This window comes from Microtus pennsylvanicus, chromosome 8 (assembly GCF_037038515.1).
Source record: "Microtus pennsylvanicus isolate mMicPen1 chromosome 8, mMicPen1.hap1, whole genome shotgun sequence".
In the NCBI taxonomy this organism is placed as follows: Eukaryota; Metazoa; Chordata; class Mammalia; order Rodentia; family Cricetidae; genus Microtus; species Microtus pennsylvanicus.
In genome coordinates this window covers 53,684,520-53,706,242 of record NC_134586.1, presented here as the reverse complement: position 1 = coordinate 53,706,242, position 21,723 = coordinate 53,684,520, and the positions used below count along the sequence as shown (strand labels likewise).

Sequence of the window (21,723 nt, the reverse complement as noted above, 5' to 3'; positions counted from 1 at the left end):
ATGAAATTATCATAACGAGACCCATTTTAAATTTATAATTTACTTATGCTAATAGAAATAATAAAATTAAGTTACAATTCATGCCATTTGGATGGCACTTCCAGGCAGTGCTATGAGTTGGGGCCACTCTTTGTAAAGGCTCTGCACAGACACAGGGTGGAGGCAGTCTTCTCTACACCTCTCCCTACACTGTAAGGCACGGGAGGAACTCCTGGACATAGGATGCCACATGCATGTTGTGTTCTTTCCTGAGTGAGGGTCCAATTTTCATTAATCCCCAAAGATGATTTAAAGTCACCCTGTCTGCCTGATGTCCCGTGCCCTGTGGCTTTAAGCTACTCCATTTTCTTCCCCTTTAACCTTTCTGGGCTGGCCTTGATGGAAATCCTAGCAACAAGAGAGAAGAAAGTCAGCCAGAGGCATGCTGAGCATCCCCAGCTCTCCCTCCCAGCTGGCTGGAGACCTGGAAATGGGCCATCCAGATTTCTTCCTTCTTTGGCTCTTGCTGCTCACATGTGGGAGGACCCAGCTGACTCCTGGCCAGGAGACTTCAGGCTACCCCAGTGTCTCGGCGTAGAGAGATGTTGACAAGCTCTGCCTAGCTGAGCTGTGGGTGTTCTAGAGAGTATGACCTCATGCCTTTATAGCCTCAGTCTGTACTGTATGCTGGAGAAGGCGGATGCTGAGAGCCAAGCTCTTATACATCAAAAGCAAAAGCAGCTTGCCGGCGATTTGTGCATCTTAGGAGACACACATTTGCTGATGAACCTGGGCCACAAACGTGGTCAGAAGCCTCCAAATCCCTGAGAAGCATCCAGAACAGCTAGATACTATGGGCCAGTTGCTGGCAGCGTTGTGAAACAATTGCTGGGCTTCCCCAGACCCTCTAGGCCAGGGGTTGGAAGTGCGTGATTAGCAGCACTATGGTAAGTAGACTCCAAATGCCGTGGCCTTGTGTGCACAGGGAAACTCTCCTTTTCTAACTTGAATGAAACAACAAAGCAACACCAACACCCCCATGTTCACCAGGGCTGTATTTCAGGCCTCATGCCGGAGATGCATGTTGTCCTTACAGCCCCTCTTCACAAGTCTGTTCTAGGCCTTGCACACTCAGGGGGTGTGAATGCTGAGAACAACACAGAGAACTCTCCCACAGCCAAGGCCTCAGAGTAAAGGAATAGCCTCTCCCTGACTGTCTCCTCGCAAGCGCTGTGGTCCTTGTGTTCTGTGCCCAGATCTGTTTTTAACCCTTTGCTATAAAAATATGTGGGTTTGCTTTCAATCCATAACATACTTGAAAAAATCTGTGGAAGCATGGAAAACTCTGTGCCAACGGATGTTTTTTTAGGGCTGGGGAGGTAACTCTGTGAGTCAAATGCTTGCTATGCAATTAAAAGGATTGAGTTTGATCCCCAGAATCCATGCAGAAGAAGCCAGAAGTGGTGGCATACACATGGAATCCTAGCCCTAGGAGGGAGACGGGTGGACCCAAGGGGCTTGCTGGTCAGCCAGCCTACCCTACTTGATAACCTGATGTAGTAAGAGACCCGGTGTCCAAAATGTAAAAATACAATACCATACAATACAATACAGTGGTGGACAGTGCCAGAGGAATAACCCTTGAGGCTGTCCTCTGGCCTCCATTACACACACTTAAACAATGTGCACACATAAACATGCACACACGTGCACACAAAGACATTCTCTCATCTGCTGATGGTTGAGGTTATGGTAAGACTAAAGGTGCATTGTGGCTCTCAGAAAGAGACAAAAAGTCTGTCGACGTAAATAAGCCCCATAGAAGAGACTGACCAAAGGTGGATGCCAGTTTGGGCTGAGAGGGAGGCACAGAAACTACAGCCAGATAGAGAAAAATGAGAGCCAAAAAGAGGAGTCTGCTGAGAGGCAGAAGGCTGGAAAGGCGCAGAGACAAAGAGACCTGTGGAGAGACAGAAGGGGGCCCAAGGGAGAGATCTCCCCATGCTGAGAGCAAGGGGAGCTGGACCTCTTGCAATGGTCAGAAGTTAGAGGCCATGCCTGCTGAGGAACAGAAGAAGAAGGGATGAAAGGAGAGGAGGTGCATCCAGAGACCCTTCCCAGCCTTCCCTAAAGGGTTGGAAGCTTTTACCCCAAGCTAATCAATGAATTTTCTGAACACGCTTCTGGACTCACCTGTTCCTGGCTGGCAACTGTGTAAATGTATACCGTAATGTTGTATCTTTGTGTGTGTGCATACATGCATGCACATGTGTGTATGTATGATCATAGGTACACACGTAGCAGTCCAAGTTCAAGGCTGAATCTTTTTTCTCTCATTCTCCACTATTGAGAGGTTTCTCACTGAAGCTTGAGCTCACTGATTGGCTAGGCTGAGTGGCCAGTGGGATCCATGGAGAGCTTCCTGTCACTGCCCAAAGCCGTGGAACTGCAGGTATGTGTGAGCATGCTGGCTTTTTCCATAGTGCTGGAGATCTGAACTTAGGTTCTCAGGCTTTCCCAGCTCTCCCTTCGCTGTCTAAAGGCTCTTCATGCTGTCGGGAGATGTGTGGGACATGGTGGAGAAAAGACCTCGGAACTCTGGACCTCAAATGTGGAAGTGTGTGTTGTGGGTGTGTCTAGTGCACTGTACATCACTATATAATGACACTGGCCTCCACCTACCACATGCCAGAAGTACGCCCTGTCCTAGCTGTGATAACCAGACATGTCTCCGAACATTGACAAAGGCCCCCTCAGAGGATGAAAATCAGTATTGTAGGGAACAGGATGGGGGGACATGGTTAGAAAAGAATTTTGGGGCCAATTTGAGTGAAGACATAGTTCAGCACAGCAAATATAAAGGCAAATACTCATGTCATTCGGGGTGAACTTTCTGGCCTATATGAAGAGATCCCATGTGAACACGTATGTTAGCCATCATCATTATCACCTGTCCTGTGAATCAATGTGCTTTGACTTTAAATCTCTGGGCTCTTTTGGGCAACGGCAATGGTTCTGAAGTTTTAGATCTTCCATTGCTTTGAAATACTATGAGGTTTGAAGATTAGGTAATCATGCTATGGTTGGTATTGGTTTATTAACTAAAGCTGTCTATGTAGGCCTTGCCCTCAGGAGCCTATAATGAAAAAAGAGGCTTGGGATCTATTAGATATCACAGAACAGTCTTTGTTTTGTTGGGACCAAGGTTTTTAAATGGGCAACCCATACCCAGGTTGAAGGAAACATTTTCAAATAAAAATGTCAGGCCTTGTTTCTCAATTAGGAGCCCACTTTTATCCTCTTTTGAGAACTCCAATTGGGGAGAGTCGATGTATGTTTGTGCACAACCATCACCGTAGAAGAGAGCCTGGTCACTGGTCACCATTGCTATGTAATTAGCATAGGGTGTGGCACTATTAGAAGGTGTGGCTTTGTTGGAATGGGTATGACCTTGACAGAGTAATCACTGTGGGGACAGGATTTGAGGGTTCCTATACTCAGGGTACTGCCCACTGTCTCAGTCAACTCCCTGTCCCCATCTCTACCTAGTATTTCTCTGACACTAAGATATCATTTTTATTTTTATTTTAGTGTGTGTATGCATGTGTAGGTGTGCATGCAAATTTATCTGTGTGAATGTGATATGCATATGCCACAGGGTGCATGCTGGTCAGAAGGCAACCCTGAGTGTTGGTTTTCATCTTCCATCTTGTTTAGAGACAGGGTCTCTAGCTTGCCCTTCCTCTGCATACCACAGGCTAGCTTGCCCATACACTTCTAAGCATTATCTTTTCTTCACTTTCCATCTCCCAGTAGGGGCACTGAAATTATAGATGCTCAAGTCATTGATGCTTAGCTTCTATTTGGGTTCTTGGGATTTGAACGCAAGTACTCACACCTGCACTGCAAACACTTCACACAGTTTTCTCCCCAGCCTCAAGATACATCCCTACATAGCTTTCTGCTGGCACCTGAAGGCATCAGCCCCTAGACAAATTCCCTCATTCCCCAGGACCATACCTCAGACCATTCTCCTGTGATCCACACATACTCGCAGGGTTGCAGACTGCAGCTCTCACGGTCTGGAGGCCGCTGGTCTGGGTCACAGTGCGCACTATGCACCTCGCTTTGGTCCTCCGCTATACACACCACCTGTCGGTACCGGGAGCCTTCACCGCAGGTCTTGGTGCACTGCAAGAGACAAATGGGCTGGGGTGAGATGAAGCCGTACACAGCTTCACACTCTTATTCTTGCAGCTTTTTGATGACTTAGCTAGCCAGCTGATAAAGTGGCAAGATCCCTAGTCATTGGCTGTTTCTATCTAGATATCTGACAGCTTTATCCTTGACACAGGGATGTGCTTTCCACACTTGTCTGTCTGAATGAGAAAATGAAAGGGTGAATGAATGAATGAATGAATGAATGAATACCTGCTTGGATGAGACTTTCAAGCTTTTTTTTTTTTTAGTTCAACATTCATTTAAACACTAAATCCATTGCTGGGGATGTAGCACAGGAAGAGAGCACTTGTTTAGTATGTGTAAGACCCTGGGATTAATCTATATTACTGAAGAAAAGAATAGGAAGGAAAGGAGAGGGGAGGAAAAAGAGAGGAAGGAAGAGAAAGATGTGAGAGATGGGAGGAGAAAGGGAGGAAGGAAAATAGAAAGAAGATAGGAGAAATAAGAAGGTAGAGGAAGAGAAAGAAGGCACAAACACAAGGCATGGTGGCACACACCTTTTAATCTCAGCACTCTGGAGGCAGAGACAGGCAGATCTTGGAGTTTTAAGCTAGCCTGTTCTACACAGTAAGTTCTAGGACAGCCAGGGCTACACAGAGAGATGGTGTCTGAAAAAGAAAAGGAAGGAAGTGGAGGACGAGGAGGAAAGGTAGAAGGAAAAGAGAAGAGAAGAAAAGAAACCATGTCTCACAATTGCCAAGGTAGCATCAAAACACTTCTAGGGGCCAGGAAGGTTATTACCTGTCCAGCTGTTCATCACATCCCATAGATAATTAGAATAATGTCTTCACAGATTATGCTGCTTTGGTCTATTTTTTATTCCATGACCCCTAAAGGGTCCATTTTCCATCTTCAATGAAGCCACTGTCAGGTGTGGTCTGGCAGGTGGACTGCTCTCTGCTCTCAATTCTAGAGAGCTACCCACCGAGTTGCGACGGAAGGTAGGTCCTGATGGACAAGGATGGCCGTGATCAGGACCTCCCTGGTTCTCAGAAAGGATGGGCAGTAAAGGGCAGCGTGAAAGAGCAAAGGCCTTCATCTCCAACCCATAGGTGTAGAACCTGGGACTGTTGGAGCCTATGTCACTTGCCCTGTTAGACCTGATTCCTCCCATAATCCAGCAAAGGAAAACAGAACAAGAGGCAGGCTTTCATTTCAACAGCAAACCTCGCTTGGAAGGTAGACCTCTGCCGTCTGCTTCATCACCAAAGCCTGTCCAAAGCATCACTGTCACCTGATATTCTAAGTTTGGACTACTTCAGAAAACTTCAGGGAAGAGACTGGCTGCTGCCATGAGGGGTGTGAATCCTTTACGTCGATGGGTGTCTGCTGCCCCTGCTTCTCAAACACCAGCTTTGGCTGTGTTATTAGCATACTTCCAAAATTTCAGAACTCTGCATTTTAAGTTCTGTAGGGAGGGCTATAGACCTCTCTCTCTCTCTCTCTCTCTCTCTCTCTCTCTCTCTCTCTCTCTCTCTCTCTCTCTCTGTTTCTCTGTCTCTCTCTGTCTCTCTGTCTCTCTCTGTCTGTCTGTCTGTCTGTCTGTCTGTCTCTCTGTCTCTCTCTCTACATAATGGCAGTACCTAATTTACTGTTTCTATTGCTGTGATTAAGCACCATTTCCAAAAGCAACTTGGAAAGGAAAGGGTTTATGTCACTGAGATTTCCACATCCCTGTGTATCATTGAAGGCAGTGAGGGCAGGAACCCAAGCAGAGCAGGAACCTGGAGGCAGGAGCTGATGCAGAAGCCATGGAGGATGCTGCTTATTGCCTTACTCTTTATGGGCTGCTCAGCCTGCTTTCTTATAGAACCCAGAGAGTGCCACCACCCACAAAGGGCTGGACCCTCTGCCGTCATTCATTAATGAAGAAGCTGCTCTATGGGTTTGCCTATAGCCCATACTATAGAGGACTCCAGCCTGTGTCAAGTTGACATAAAACTAGCCGGCACAGGCAGGAATTTTCTTTTATCTGCTTTGCCTCAAAACCATTTGAGTTTGAGATACAGCTTCACTCTGAAATGTCTTCCCCAATGCACCTATGTCTTTTAATGTATGCATGATAAAAAAAAAAGGAATAGTACAGGGGCTGGGAGATGTCTCAGTGGTAGAAGCATTTGCCATGCAAGCATGAAGACCTGAATTTGAATCCCCAGAACCTCCATAAAATCTGGGGGAACAGTGTGAGTACTGGCAATGCCAGCACCCCTGTGGGGGAAGTGGGAAATGAGCCAGGAGGATCCTGGGAGGTAGAGGGTCATCTAGCTGGGCACACAGCCGAGAACAACACAAGGCTCTCTCAAACAAGTAACATTTGTCCTCTGACCACCACGTGTGTGGCTCACAGATACTTTCATTCACACACATGATTGCACACATGTGTACACACATACACATACACACAAACATCAGTAATGATAAATAAGAAAGTGCAGCGACCTGAATGCAACGTTGTGCAGCCATTGCTACAACACAATGGTAGAACAGGTTCATCACTCCAATCCTGTCTCTATTAAGCAATCACCCATCTTTCCTTCTTCTAACCTAGACCCTAGCAACTATGACCATGCTTGCTGTATCCATAGATTTGCTTATTCTGGGGACTTCATGGTCATATCCAGTATGTGCTCTTTTCTGCTAGGCTTCTCTCTCTTAGCACAGTGTTTCCAAAGTTCTTCCATATTGGAGCATGTCTCAGGGCTTCAGTGTATATCCATACATCCAGCCTCAATGTATGTATATGCCCCACTTAGTTTACTCACTTATCTGTTAATGGACATTTGGTGGCTTCCCTTTGAACTACCATGAATGATGCTATTATGGACATTCAGACGCCAGTTTGAACACTTGATTTGATTCTTCTGAGTCTGTGCTAGGAATAGAATTGTTGGAGCAGATGACAGTGGTCCCTGTCTTTCATGAGTCACTCTGTTCTTTTGGGAGGCAAAAGATACCTGCTAGGTCATCTGAGTAGTTTTCACTTTGGAAACTCGAACGTCTCTCTGCTTGGAAGCAAATCTCCATAGCTGGCATGTATCCAGAGGCATAAATATGACCTGAAGTCACAGCGAGATGAGAAGAAGCTGAACCACTTCAAACCAGTGGGGACCAGCTGGGCCTGGTTCCCCGGTTCAAGCTTCAGGAGTCTGGAGTTTTTGGTTCCCCTTGGAGTAAAATGACAGCAATTGGGGAGTTGCAATGTTTTGCTGAATGTTAGAAACCACCCAGATCTCTGAAAAAAGAACATTTACCCACAGAAAATAATAATAATTCCTTGGAAAATTAAGACTTCCGGACATCAGATCACAGCTAAACCTAAACTAACTCTTGCTATATTAAAGTACATTTGCACTACCTCATAAGGCTGAATCACTGTCAATAAGTAACAGATCCCAGCAGAAATGCCAGGGTTCCTCAACAGTTTCTGCTCATTAAGTATTTTCCTTCCCAGTCTTGAAGAATAGTTAACTATTATAAAATCTGTTTTGACAGCGGCATTGAATTGTACTGAGAAAATCTACCCAGAAGAAAACTTTCTGGGAATTAAAATTAAACAAGGTAAATAATTGGTGTCTTTTACACTTTGGGAACCACATGACAAAGGTTTTCTTCTGGAATCTTAAACCTTAGCAGAGTGCTGGGGGAAAGCAAACCCAGCCCATGCTACTGGGTGCTTCTGTGTTGGTAAATGCCATTCCCCTGGACTTCAATAATCTACAATGCTTCCTGCCCTGAAATATCATCTAGACTATTCTAAGAAAATGGAAAATTCAAACAGCCTCATTTCAACTTGCAGAAGGTTTTCCCGGGTTTTCATTATGACTTTCTGAGCTAAAAAAGCAGCAACCAAGTAAAGGACTAAAGCATCAGCCTCTGAACTTCAGCATGCGTGAGATGCAGAAAGGAAATAATCACAGTGTCGGGTTCAACAGGGTAGCGCATCCACTGTCCTGCAGGATGCATGCCATCAAAGGGGCTGAAACTATCAGAAAAACACTTCAAAATCCGAGGTGAGGAAGACCTAAAATAAACCCTTAAGGTACTATTTTCTTTTAACATGTCCGTTTGCATAGGCTGATGGTCTAAACATTATAATAAAGCTGTTTTTTGTTTTGAAACATGTCTTTTGTCACAGTTCCCTGGCCACGGGGGAAAAGAAAAGCACTGGACACTCACAGGTTCTACCTTTTAAAGGATGCCTTCCCCAAGGATGAAGGGATGTGTCATTTCTGGCAGCAGATTGCTGGTGTTAGGAAGCATATGGGCAGATGAATCATAGACCCAACGGGTGGATAACACTGGGTTGCATTTGCTGGGTTTTTATGTCCCAATGAAAGGTTAGGACAAATGGATTCATCTACCATTGTCTAAAAGAAAGAAAAAGCAGTCATTCAAAAAAGAGGCAGAGGCACTGCTACGGAGGCGTTCTTGAAGTCTCTCGTCACCCATCTGACTAACATTTGCAATGGGCACAGGTCTGTGTTGGGAGTCAGTCAGCTTGATGCTTCCAATTCTTCTAACTCAGCCAGCCACTGTTTGCCTGGGGTCTCCCATGTCCCTTAAGTAACCACTGAGGTTTGATCCCAAGGGCCTCCTGTGTAAAAGTGGGGGATGTGGCAGCTGATGAAAAGGGGTGAAGGAGGAAGTGAGTTAGCTAGGGTCAGAAGGGAACAGGACCTCTCAAGTTTTGCAAGGACGGAGGTTAGCAGCAACAGCACGCGCAGGGGTGAGGATTCCAGCCGGTAGGGTTTCAATCGCATTTCCTCTCATTTTAACCTTTCCATAGCACCAGGGCCTGAATCCAAGGTCTTAACATGGTAGCCAAGCAACCAAAGCTCTACCACTGAGTTATTACCCGCTCAGCTCTTTTTTGGTTGGGGTCTCCCTATACAGTCCTGGTTGGTTTCCCACTTCAGCCTTCTTGTTGCTGGGAATGTAGGCACATGCCACCATGCCATTTAGCCTTAAGTTGAGGTTAGGGGATAGGATTTGAGGTTTGGGGTCAAAAAACAAGAGACAAACAAAAACAAAGACTAAACACTCCGAATGCTCAGTGCCTGGTAATTTTCAGGTGATTGACACATATGATTTAATAAGCGAATGAGGCAGTGTATACAAAAGGGTTGAGGGCTAACTCCGAACACAACTAGCTCTTTCTACTCCTTGCTGTAAACACCATGAAAATCTTATCACTCAGCTGACCAAGGAACTGCTGCTCATTCCAACGGTTCTACTCTAAGGAGATGAACTTGGAACTCATTCTACAGCTGAGTGTAATAAATGCTCTTAAATTTGAAATGTGCGCTAGAGAGGCCCCAGTGCCTGTTCTGGGCCAAACAGCAACAGGCTAGGCAGTTCTGCAAAGTCACAGCATGTTCATGGCCTTGTGACAAGAAAACACAGCCGCTGCCCTTCCAGAAGGAACATTGGCTAAGGAACATTGTTCCGGAAGACACTGGAATGCCTTTATTCTTCAGCTGAAGAGGCCTGGCCCGCCCACCCCATCCCTGCTCCCCACAACAGCTTTTGTCCCTCGGTCCCTAGATCCAACTACACACTGGTATCCTATGTCCTCTGGGGACTATACAAATGCTGGAAAACAAAGTCCCCATCTTAAACAGCTGCCACTCTCTCCCTGGCATAGCCAAAGGCATCGCCCTGAACAGACAGGCACCAACACCAAAGCCTTCCTACCGTTTGTAGGTCAGAGTTGCCCAAGCGCACAGAGGAGCGTGACTTTAGAAGGAGGTGGGAATGCAACCCGGGAAAGCAAGCGATACATTGAAACCAACTCTTCAGGAAAAGGCTATGACACCATTAAGAAGGAAATAAAATAACTTGGGCGAGGGACATGCTGACATGAGGAACCAAGAACAGAAACGCTCATAGTTTGTGTTCTAGAGGCCAGGCTCCCAGGCCTCCAATTCTAGCTTTTCATGCAAGACCTTTGATGGATTAACCTGCCTTAGTGTCTCGTTTCTTCAAATTAATGGGATAAAACATGACTGCATCAAAGAGTCAAGGAGGTAGTTCAACAGGTTACTTCATGTAAAATAATCATTAAATGCCTCGTTCATTTCTTAGTAAACACTACGTTCTACTGTGTTTTGTATTATCGGTGTGGGACCTCTGAACTAGACAACTCCCAGGGAAGCTTTTCACGGTGGACGCTACAGGAAAAGCACTCCCTGAGATTGTGCAGTTCGCAATCCTGGATAAAATAGCCCAGATAATCATTGCAGATGAACACTCAAAAGCCGTGCTTCTCATTTCCGGTGCCCTGGTTATTTCTTAGTGAGAGAGGGCTGTCATTTGCTCACGAGCCTAGTAGGAAATTCATCTTGACAACAATCTACTGAGTCTTAATAGTACACAAAGGGGGGAGCAAAAGGTGGGCATGCGTAGACAAAAGGCAAACAGGACAAGAAGAGGTTGCCAAGGCCTGCTAGGAAAGAAAGACGCTTCTGGGAGATGAAGCTCAGGTGTGTCCCATTTGATTGGCTGGGAGGCTGTGCTGGTGTTTATCACCAACCTTAGGTCGTGTGTCCCTAGGCAACCCCGCACAGGGACGAGATGGCGGGGAAGTGCTGCATCACACACTGGACACCAACTTACTGGTTAATGAGAGCAACTTTGGTCTTGAGCGTAGCCCTGCTGCAGGTGAGCGGGACTGAGGCTGTGGCATCCCTGACGTGGTAATTTAAGACAGCTGCCTAGTGGTTTTCAACCTTCCCTCTAAATCTTGATGCTTTGCAGACATCTCGAGTAGCCGCCCACCGTGCCTTGCGAGTGGGAAACACAAAGGGTCTGATGGGACCTCTCTCTCCTCTGCTACTGTGGACTCCACTTTCCCACCCTGTGCCCCTTATGGGTTCCCAGCCACCCTCACCATCTGGCGCCCCTTAAAACTCTCCTCCTTGGGCATACGAGAAAGCACAGTAGAGGAAGGGTAAAGCCGGGAACCTGGTTTCTTAGCATTTACAGAGCCCATTCACTCTGTGACTATGGTTAATCTCTGCTGAATTTCCTAAATACAAGCCCCACCAGGCCACAAGTCATTGTCCTCCTGCTCCTCCTCCTCCAAGACAGGGTCTCAGTATATATCCTTAGCTGGCCTGGAACTCACTATGAAGATCAGGTGGGCCTGGAACTCAGAGAGATCCACCTGCCTCTGCCTCCTGAGTGCTGGGATTACAGGTGTGCGCCACCACTCTGGTCTTTTTATATGGAGCTTGATAGCAACATTTGAGGAAGACTTTCAGAAGGCCATCTGCACAGTAAATGCAAAGACGGAAGCTTCTGGGCGAGTCTCTTGTGTAGTTTTCTACCCTAAGGGAATCAGAAGGAATTGGGAACGTTTATTCTCTCCGTGGTTGGCTCTTGGACTCTAGCACGCTGGCTACAGGGTAAGCTTAGATTCACCCGGGAACCCTTTCTCACTTCCTGATCTTTGGAACAGGGACACAGGATAGAGTTCAGTGTGAGGAATGAGGAGGAGAAAATGGGCAGGGATAGTTCCTAGGTAAGAATTCCAAAGACAGTGGCAAGTTTTATCAGGGAGGTGAGGTAACCTCTTCTCTACCTGACACCGCCAGTCCCAGGACTGCAGCTGAGCACAGATAAGTGGCCTTTCCCAGTTCCTCAAAACAGCTCTACAAACTCTACCATTCCCATTCTCCGGGAGGCAAGCCAAGGCTCAGAGATAGAAGGATGCTTGTTCTGAGTCATGGGGCCATTGATGGCAGAGCTGAGATAGGGACCACACTGATATTATTCTTAGCATCCGAGTTCCTGATAGATAACGTATCTGGCTCCAGTTCAGATGATCTGAAATTTAACTGCTTTAGGTATTCTCCCTGATACTATCTGACAGAAGCCAAGAAAAATCCAGAAGGGAAATGAAAAACCTAGACTAGGCCGGTGGAGAAGGAGGAATTCCTAAAGAATCACTGCGGTAAGGAATGGATTCACCACGGGGAAGGGCAGGGCTGGGACACTGATCCCAGGGGAGCAGACTACAGTGGGAAAATCCCGAAGACTGAAGAGAACAAACAGCATCATGTGTGACTGCCTCCAGGTGCTAGATGTGGGACCCTGGGACCCGCGGCAAAGTCTGTCTGAGCCTTAGTTTTACCACCTGACGAAAGGGATGATGCCAAGTCTCACCTCATCCAGCTGTTCAGGAGATACAGCGAGATGATGGACAGAAGCTCCCAGTGCAGTGCCAAGTGCAGGCCGATGACCTCCCAACCACACTGCCTTGAGTTGAGAGCCAACTCTCAGAGCAGGGGAGTCCTTCATCTCCCCGCTTACGCAGGGTGCATGTTTTATTTCATTCCAATGTTAGCAGGTCTACGTTTACTTCCCAGTTCTGTTCCCCTCTTACTACAGTCTAGCATTCTGTTCTGCAAACTGGGGTTGCCTTCTTATAATGTCTTACACCTCCTCTCCCCCTGCCCCCACCTCCCAGCCACTAGACTTTCCAGCAATGGATACTTGAGCGTCTATTTTAGTCAAGCATTAACTTGTGGAGTAAAGGACCAATAAGCCTGGCCTCTTCTTGCATTAACTCGACAGTTCTTTGGACGTCACTTATTGTTGAAACTGTTGGAAATCCTACACTAATTAGTGAGTGTTTCTCATGAGCGCTCATCTGTGCTCCCTGACAGTCTGTGCCACAGAAAGGAGGAAAACAAAGCCTAGGTTTTACCCCAAGGGCTGGGACTTGCAGTTTATGGTTATTTAAATTAACACAGAACAACCAAATCCAAACTGACGTATTAAAATATTCCTCCCATCTCCTCTCCTGTGAAGATTGTCCCTACGTTTATACTCTTGGCCAAAGGCAAGTTAAAGCTCCACTCCCCCAACACACACACACACACACACACACACACACACACACACACACACACACACCCTTTCAGTGAAGACAGCTCTGGAACCTTCAAGAAAACAGGGAGACATACACAGGAATTGCCTAGAGACTGACAGAGGACTTGTTGGGAAGGAGCCAGCAATGCCACTGTGCTCAATGGCTTTGCTGCCTCCATAGGGTGCGGATAGGATTCTGACAAGGGGGCGGAGCGACAGGCAGGCAGGTGCGCACTTACTTCGTGGCTCTACTTACTTCTTGCCATTGCTCTGCCCTCCAAGTGTAGAGAGGACATGGCGAGGCTTGGCAGACACGCTCCGACTCGGGTCTGGTGTATGGGCTGCACTCACTCTCTCTGGCTGTTTTGTGTGTCCCGATCTGACAGTCCACATGCCTCTGCTGCACGCCTTGGCCACAGGACACAGAGCACTGAGAAGACACAGGACGGTAAGTAGGCACTTGGGCTCTTGCTGGAGGGCGGGAAGGGGTGGGTTGCAGAGGAGGGCAATGCTTTCTTAATCCAATGATTTTCACAGCAGTCAAAATGCTTTCTCATTCCCAAGGAGGGGGACACCAAGGTCATGTCTAAAAGCTGGAAACTCACTGGCAATGCTGGAGCGGGAGCAGGAGCCCCAAGTGGGGATGAACCAAAGCGCTCAGTGGATGACAGAGGATAGAGAGACCGCGGGGAAATGGCACAGCCCAGAAGTAACGCTACCACATTGAAACAAACAAACAAACAAACAAACAAAAAAACCGTGCATGACTTCCATTGCCTGGAAGGTGTATGGCTTGTGAAAACAGAGAGACAGTTCTAGAGTCGAAGCCGCAGAGAACCAACCATTGATGATTAAAGCCGTACAAGTAGAATGATACTCTCCCGCCCCTTTAGGTTTTTTTCTAGTTTCTATTTCTGGAGACAGAACATTGCTTTGCTTGTTGTTTGTTTGTTTAAATCGTGGACTTCTCTTAAGAATCTCTGCCTACTTATAATCTCAAATGAACAGATGAAGAATAAAAGCTAATAAGGAAAAATAATTTCCTCAGGCTTAATGTTTTCAGTCCTTGAAAAATTCCCATTAATCATGATGAAACATTTTGTTGACCAAGTTGCAAAACATGAATTAACTTTCTCCTAAATTAATTTTTTAATGGTTTCCTCATTGCTGGTTGCATAATCTCACTTATGGGCAAGCCAAGAATTATTGTCTTTATTACAGTTTTGGCGGTCAGAAACCAAAGGCAACCTTTGATTAGAAAGAACTGCATAATAATGCACTTAGTTATTACAGGTTATTAGCAATTTTGGGGGGTATAACTCAATCTCTATTAATTTGCCTGGTGCTGAGAAAACAAAGTTATCAGACATTCATGCCTTAGAGCCAAGAGGAAATCTTTTCTTAGAACAGAACCAGGCTCCTTACTGCGATTGCACGCTTGTCTGATTTACTGGTAGGAAAATTCAAGGTGCCCTGCAAATGATGGAAATTCTGTCAAGATGTACACCCAAGTGGATGCTTCTGCAGCTTAAGCTTTACTTAGAAGGCAGCTTGCGAAATCCCATTGTTTCAGAAAAATCTATGCTGGGGCGTAGCTCACATCAAAGCGAGCCGAAGACAATGCTTCGTCCCAACATTGCTGCTATTGTTTGGGTTTAATTGGATTAATTGAATTGAATGAGCTTGTGACCCACAAGAAACCAGACTTTAAAGTCATTATGTTCTGGGAGAAGGCAAGGACTCTTAAATGCCACAAATGGCTTTGTCCCCAGACAAGAGCCACTTAATGTTCACAGGGTCTACGTGAGTAATGCTTCACGCTGGCGGTACCGGAAAAGACTGGGAGCAGAGTTACCCAGTAAGTGACAGAAACATTCAAATGTCATCGACGACAGCCAAAGAGTTCTGGATAGTCGAATCTGGACTCTTAAATCCAAGAGTACACATCTAGAACAATGTGCAACCAGAAATATAAAGAGGATAATCATGTAAGCACACTGGACTTTGATACAAAGCTGATGGAAGTTGAAAGGTCACATCAAGTTTTCACAACAGAGAAGATGGGAAAGAGCTTTAGAGCATCAAGCACTGATGTGGCTGTTGAATAAATGAAAACTCCTTTGTTGTCTGCGGGCATGTGTATGGTGCCCCCTAGTCAGTGTAGGGTATGGTCTCCAGAAGTTCTCCACCCTGTTTATTGAGGAAGGGTCTTTCCCTGGACACAGAGCTCACAGCTTACACTGGATGGCCAACGAGCACCAGAGACCTTTTTAGCTCTGCCTCCCTTGCAATGGGACTACAAGGGTGTGCACTCAGTTTCTGACCTGGGTGCCAGGAATCTAAACCCATGCTGGCAGAGCATGTGTTTTCCTGCTGAGCTATTTCCCCAGGCCACCAAACCCCAAAGTGTGGCGAAGGGAAGGTACTAAGAGTCACCAGTAGCTATGGTTTTAATAATCATTTCTTACAATGTTTCATAATTCTGCGTAAGACTAATGGGGCGCAGGAAATTTTTTTATCATATAGTATGTTGTTCTGGCTTCTGATTATCATAAAATTGAAGGCAACTTTGAAATGACCTTTTATTAATTAAAAACTATCACCATGCCTTCAATGAAGAGTACAGAGCAAACCCCGCCTTTCTAGATAATGCAATTGTCATATCTGCTACAAGCACGTTTCATTCTCCTGCGCTGGTCCATGAGAGACAACAATTTATGTATAGAGACAGCTGCTTTTTTGATAAATTCTGAGAGATTTGTGCAGAATCCCTGAGGAAAAACCCAACAGTAGAATGTCCCCAGCACGGTCCTGATCTGGTGAGGCTCAGTGAACTTTTTAGTTCCAAGGCAGAGGACATCTGCGCGCCCTTACGATGTACCCCTCCCATCATCCTGGCAGGCCAGGCTGTTTGAAAGGGTGTCAAAGGAGATGTTTTCATGGCAGACTGCTGAGCTGGGAGCCAGGCCCCATCTCTTTGAGTTCCCTGCTGTGCGAAGCCAGACTGCAGAACTCACTGGCTTAAGCAGAACTTGACACTAATGTAGATTTAAAGAACAAAGCAAACAAACAAACAAACAAAAAAGTTCTGTGAAATTCCTCATGTTTGGGGAATCAACAGATTCTTGAAAAACTAGAAAGGATACCCCCCCCCCCACACACACAATCTCTCCTACTATTACAACGATACCATTTATTTTAAGGCGGGAACTAACTTGAAAATGGGTATATAAATCAACTTTCATAAATAATAACATCAGCCACTAGTCTTTCACCAAGTGCATCCCATAGGCTGAATTCTATATAAGGGTCTCAGCAATGCGCTTCTTTGTTTGCAGGGATGCTCTGAGTGCTGTAGACGCTTGGGCACGTTTTTCCTTTATCTCCAGACATTGCTAATTGTCTCATGTGGTACAGAATTACCTCTTGTTGGGTCACCAGCAGCATACTAAGCATCTTTTATAAAATAATTTTTATTTCCTAATAAGCCTTTTCAATAGATATTCCACAAATAAATAAAATGAAGAACAGAGACAATTACCTTAGCTGAAGGAGAAGAAAAAAAAAAGAATTCGAATCAAAACCAAATTTGGCAAGGCAATGTGGCAATGCGCTGTGGATTAGAACTGGGATCCTAATTTTAAAACCCAGTGCCGCCATGACGGCTAGACACAGCGCTAGACCAGAGAAAGCTGGGCAGGAAGCTCACACCCAGGCAGTGGTGCACCATCAAGGCTCATGGCTAAACTAAAACCCCTAAGAACCAAGAGAACAGAAAGTGCTAAAGCAACGCTTTCTCACCACCACCATAGGGTCATTTCCTTAATTCCTCAGCTGCATAGTTACCACCATTTCCAGAGACCGCGGGAGATGCTCCCGCAGCCAGCACCACAATCAGGCTGCCTTCCTTCTCACTACAGGAAAAGTCAACCTCAAGAATGGCGGCTGACTCTCAGGGCAAACTGCCAGCTTCATTTCTACATTTGCAGACAGAGATCACTTGAAAATTAATTCCTATGACTCCAAGGCACCATGGCTTTATAGCATTCTGTTCTGTATTAGGTCGGTAAGGAAGTAAATCAAACCACCACGGTTTGTAAGGCCCCTCCTGACCCCAAAGGTGTTAAGCTGAGAAAAAGGCTGGTGGCTCGGGAGTGATGATGAATGAACTGGACTGATGAATGAAGGAAGTATTACTTTCAATCTAATATGTCTTTCCCCATCATTTTAGAGATGGGGAGAGGGCTTCCTAGAGGATTGGCATAATCCTGGCAAACTCTTCTCTGCAAGGCTTTGGTCCCAGGAGAGCACCAAGCCTTCACAGCATAGGCTGACTCAAGAACCCAACGGCAATTTCTGTCTTAAAATTTCATCAGCATCCCTTAGCTCTTGGTCAAGATCATCCAAACAAATTAGACATGAATGTTTGAGGGAAAAAGAAATCCTTTAAGACTTTAGCGAGGATCTTTTTTTAAAGTAAACGTTCTTTACAGCTTCCAGATTTCGAAGGATCCAGAAATGAAACCACCACTTTCCATCTCAAAACACTGCACTTGTGGAAGGATTATTAAGTATGGTAGTGTCCTGTGCCAACTTTCAGTGTGTCTCATCATCAGACATTTTGACATAATGAAAAACTGTTCTAATTATTCTTCAGACCTTGAAGACAAGATGACTGGAGTATAGCTATTAGCAGAAAACAGAGAGGCCAGATATAAAATTTAAGTACTGTAGTAAGTGAGCGCTCATTACTTTTGCTAATATCGTTGCTTTAGGAATAGTCTTGTTTACCACGGGATAATTAGCGATCATGCAGATCATCTTTCTCCATCAATCAGTGGCTCTAGTGATGTTCAGGTCTTTCCTCTTCTTATGATTTACCCCTACAAATGAATTCTGAGTGATTGTCTTGAACAGGTGGCTGTGTTTCTTTCTAGGGAGGCATTTTGATAATACTTTTTAATCTATGTCTGCTAAACAAACAAACAAAAAAGTCTTTAGGCCTAACCATCCTAGCTTTATAACCAATTTTAGGCTTCTCCTGGATATTGTAGTAAAACTCAGTCTGTGTTTACCAATAAAGAGCCAAAGATTCTTTCATTCATCGCTTTAGTGAATAAATTAGCCTTTAAGACGCAGGGCGCTGACATGCCCTGAGCTTAATATTCTGGGGAAAATGCATTAGATAAGTAGATAAGAAAAGGCCAAGGAATAGAATGAAGAGTAACAGAGCATGAAAGCCTACAAGAGGACAACCTAATTAGTGTGGCATCTTAAAGAATGTTAGCTGCGGGCTTCGCAGGGACTGAATAGCTCCAAAAACAAAAGGGCTGCAAGTCAGAAGATGATAATGGCCACTTAGAAACCATTAGGCGGGAGGACAAGAATGATCCCCGACAGAAGCCAGAGGAAGACAGAGCACCGATTCTTTGATTGCCAAATTAAAGCCAACAAGCAAAACCCAGATGTTTCTTTATGACACAAGCCTCGAGAAGGACAAGGCAACTGTGCTGGGGAACGATGCGCTACGCTGATTCTTTTGTAAAGTGGAACACGAGTATAGAGAGCAATGATGTCACTGAAAGGACATTCAAGGAACATCCAGGTTTCTAGAGGGATTCCCACTAGAACATTAAAGTGGAAAACCCTCAGCTCTTCCTGCGTTTAATAGGGCTGCATCCAAAGCTGGAGGAATTCTTCCCGAGGCCACCCACCTTGAGCCTAGTTTCTACTGATCCCTAGGAGTCATTGGCATGAGTCACCATGGCATCAGAGAAGGAGACAACTGGAGAGCGCCTGCTGAATCTGATCTCCAGAGAGAAGGCTGAGCAATAAGCACAGAATGTTTTCAAAGAAATCGAATCTTGTTATTTTCAAGAAAGTACCTTAAACCATGATGAGAAAGCATACAAGCAGTGGGGGTTGTGAGACCTATTCAAATGAGTATGTACAAGAGACTTCAATTCGCCAAGCATTTAAAGTTGCTTTTGCAGGTTCAACAAGAGACTGTAATTGATGCCCTGGGTTCCTCTTCTCTTCCCCTTCTAAAGCCTACATATATCACTCTCATCCAAACAAAATATCGCTCTTGAAAGTCTACTGTATTAAGGCCCCCCTGAGCAAAGCTCTTGGTTGCAGATCATTGGCAGGTCAGGAAGCAGAGAGCCAGAGCTAAAACCCTCTTAAGGACCACACGAAATAGGCCCAGGGAAGGTCAAACAAACCACCCAATGTTACACAGCTACAAAGTGATACAACACTCTCCCTTTATGTCATCAGTCTCAGTTGTAAAGAAGCAAACAGGCAGAGAGATATTGGCTAGTATTTTATATTGACGCTGCTCTGGTTTGTGTGAATTGTCCCACAGGGTCATCTTACTTCACAAACAGTGGTGCTGTTTTGTGAGGTTGTGGTACCTTTGGGATGGGAAGTGTAACTACTGGAGAGATAGGTCATTGGAGTTGCCTTTGAAGGTTACAGATCGGTCCCACTTTTAGCTCTGTCTCTCTGCTTTCTGGCAGCCAAGATGTGAAAAGCTGTGTCCCTGCCCAACACTGACTCACAGACTGCGCTCTGCCAGCTGCCTTGCCTTCCCTGCGATAGATGGATAGCCCCTGAAATAGTAATTCCAACTACGCCCTCCCTGCCATAGGCTCTTTCTGAGAGGTAAGCCAGGACAGTCATAAGAAAGTACTTTGAGAATCTCCAAGGTAAACTGAGCCTCAGTTCCGGTCAGGTGACAACAGTTCACCTAAGTGCAACCTACGCTGGGCTTTTTCTACGTGGCCACCAGCCAGATACCGAAGGACTAGTCTGCCTTACAGCACCTGCCGTCTATCACTGTGTGAGATTCAGCCTCCCAACCGCACCACTCAGGGACAGCCAAAGCTCTGCTGACTGAGGTCACTTGTCCAAGGCCACCCAGGCTGCCCAGGTGAAGATTCTTCCTGGTTTGTAAGATGAGAACAACACAGAAAAAAACGTAAGAGAACGTGCTGGTGTCAGGCATGGGGCTGAACAGAAGGGAGCGTTTGGGTAGAGGAGAAGCGTTGCTCACCTGACTCCATGCGCCAGCCTTCCATCTGGGGCACCGTCCTCCTCGGCACCTTCTGTGCCCATGTGGCTTAGTAAGGTGCTTACAGTAATCACTCTCTAAATGGCTTCCATCTTTTGCCAAGCAGTAAACATTTCGTTGTTTATGCCCTCGACCACAAGAGACAGAACACTGCAATATAAAGCAATGGCAAGGTTGTTGTTGTTTTTTAATCACAGTGACTTTGATTTTTTTTAAAAAAAAAAGCCCCAAAAGTGTTATGTGACGATAAGATCATGTCTATGAGAGTTATCATTACCTCCTTCTTTCCAGAGTTATCTGGAGAATAATTCAAAGCCTTACAGGGAAGAAAGATAGCAACGGGGAAAAAAACCAAAAAGCCCTATGCATGACAGTAGCAACAGCCCTGTGTGGCATGTTGGTGAACATGGTGGTATGGGAGGATAGTAACAATTTAACCTGAAAACCTCATGATCTGAAATTACTATGGTCTCTTTTTTTTCCTGAGGGAAATCCCACCTACAGAACACTAAAACACACTTTCGGTAAGATGTCTCCTGATTCACTGATTTTTTTTCCTGAGGGAAATCCCACCTACAGAACACTAAAACACACTTTCGGTAAGATGTCTCCTGATTCACTGATTTTTTTTCCTGAGGGAAATCCCACCTACAGAACACTAAAACACACTTTCGGTAAGATGTCTCCTGATTCACTGATTTTTTTTCCTGAGGGAAATCCCACTACAGAACACTAAAACACACTTTCGGTAAGATGTCTCCTGATTCACTGGTTGGTATAAAGTGCATTTCCAACATGACCGTGTTCAATTTTTTAAAGATCGAATTTAAGGAAACCCTACAGCTATTTCTTTAAGGGAAAAAAACTCTCATTTCCCCAGCCCTTTGGAAAGAGGTGAAAAAGGCAGGAAAAAAAAAAAAACCCTGAAAGGTTCACTGGTGGGTAAGTCGGTGCCAACTTCAGGAGGGAGGCATTACCTTTCAACTTTGATCTCTGGGTTCACTCAGCTGTTTTAAATGTGACCTTGTCTGACCACATCTAAGAAACTTGACTTTGATTTCAGATTAGGTTTCTCAGAAAGGTTTAGGAATCAAAGTGCCCACGGAGTCTGGACAAGAATCTGATGTGACAGCTTCGCGTAGAACAGGCAAGAGGCTGGCCCCAATGGATGCACTGAGACTCAACATCCAAGGCCTCATTAGCAATTACAAAGTCCTTACTACAGCCACCCTAAACTGGTGGCTCAGGTCTTTAAAGACAATTTATTTCCCAATATAAATTTACCTAAATTACTCCCCTTGTTTTCTAGAGGGGGGTAAATTTAAGAAAGAAGACTAAAATGTAAAGTCTCAATGAAAACAGACTTCCCATTAGATTTTTCTTGACTTCATGTTTCTTATTTCCCCCAATAACTTTGTTATTTTTTGGCTTAAGTTACCAGAGTGCCCTTTGATGCCCTAATAGACTAACAACTCCATGTCAAACAAGGAGCCTAATACTAATTTTATCATTATTACCAGACATCCTCAAAGTTATAGCATTCATACATGTGT

General features: G+C 45.3%; 1 protein-coding gene across 2 annotated transcripts in view; it reads right to left on the bottom strand.

Moving 5' to 3' along the window:
- The window catches only part of Adamts9 (ADAM metallopeptidase with thrombospondin type 1 motif 9), a 163,403-nt gene that overhangs the window by 31,559 nt on the left and 110,121 nt on the right, over positions 1-21,723 (bottom strand). Inside the window, exons 29-31 of one of the 2 annotated variants that reach the window (XM_075983443.1) lie at positions 20,153-20,320; positions 13,352-13,525; positions 4,000-4,170 (exon numbers count right to left, since the gene is read on the bottom strand). In XM_075983443.1, coding sequence (XP_075839558.1) covers positions 4,000-4,170; positions 13,352-13,525; positions 20,153-20,320 — 513 coding nt within the window. The remainder of the gene's footprint in view (positions 1-3,999; positions 4,171-13,351; positions 13,526-20,152; positions 20,321-21,723) is intronic. The other variant, XM_075983444.1, reaches the window with a different exon arrangement.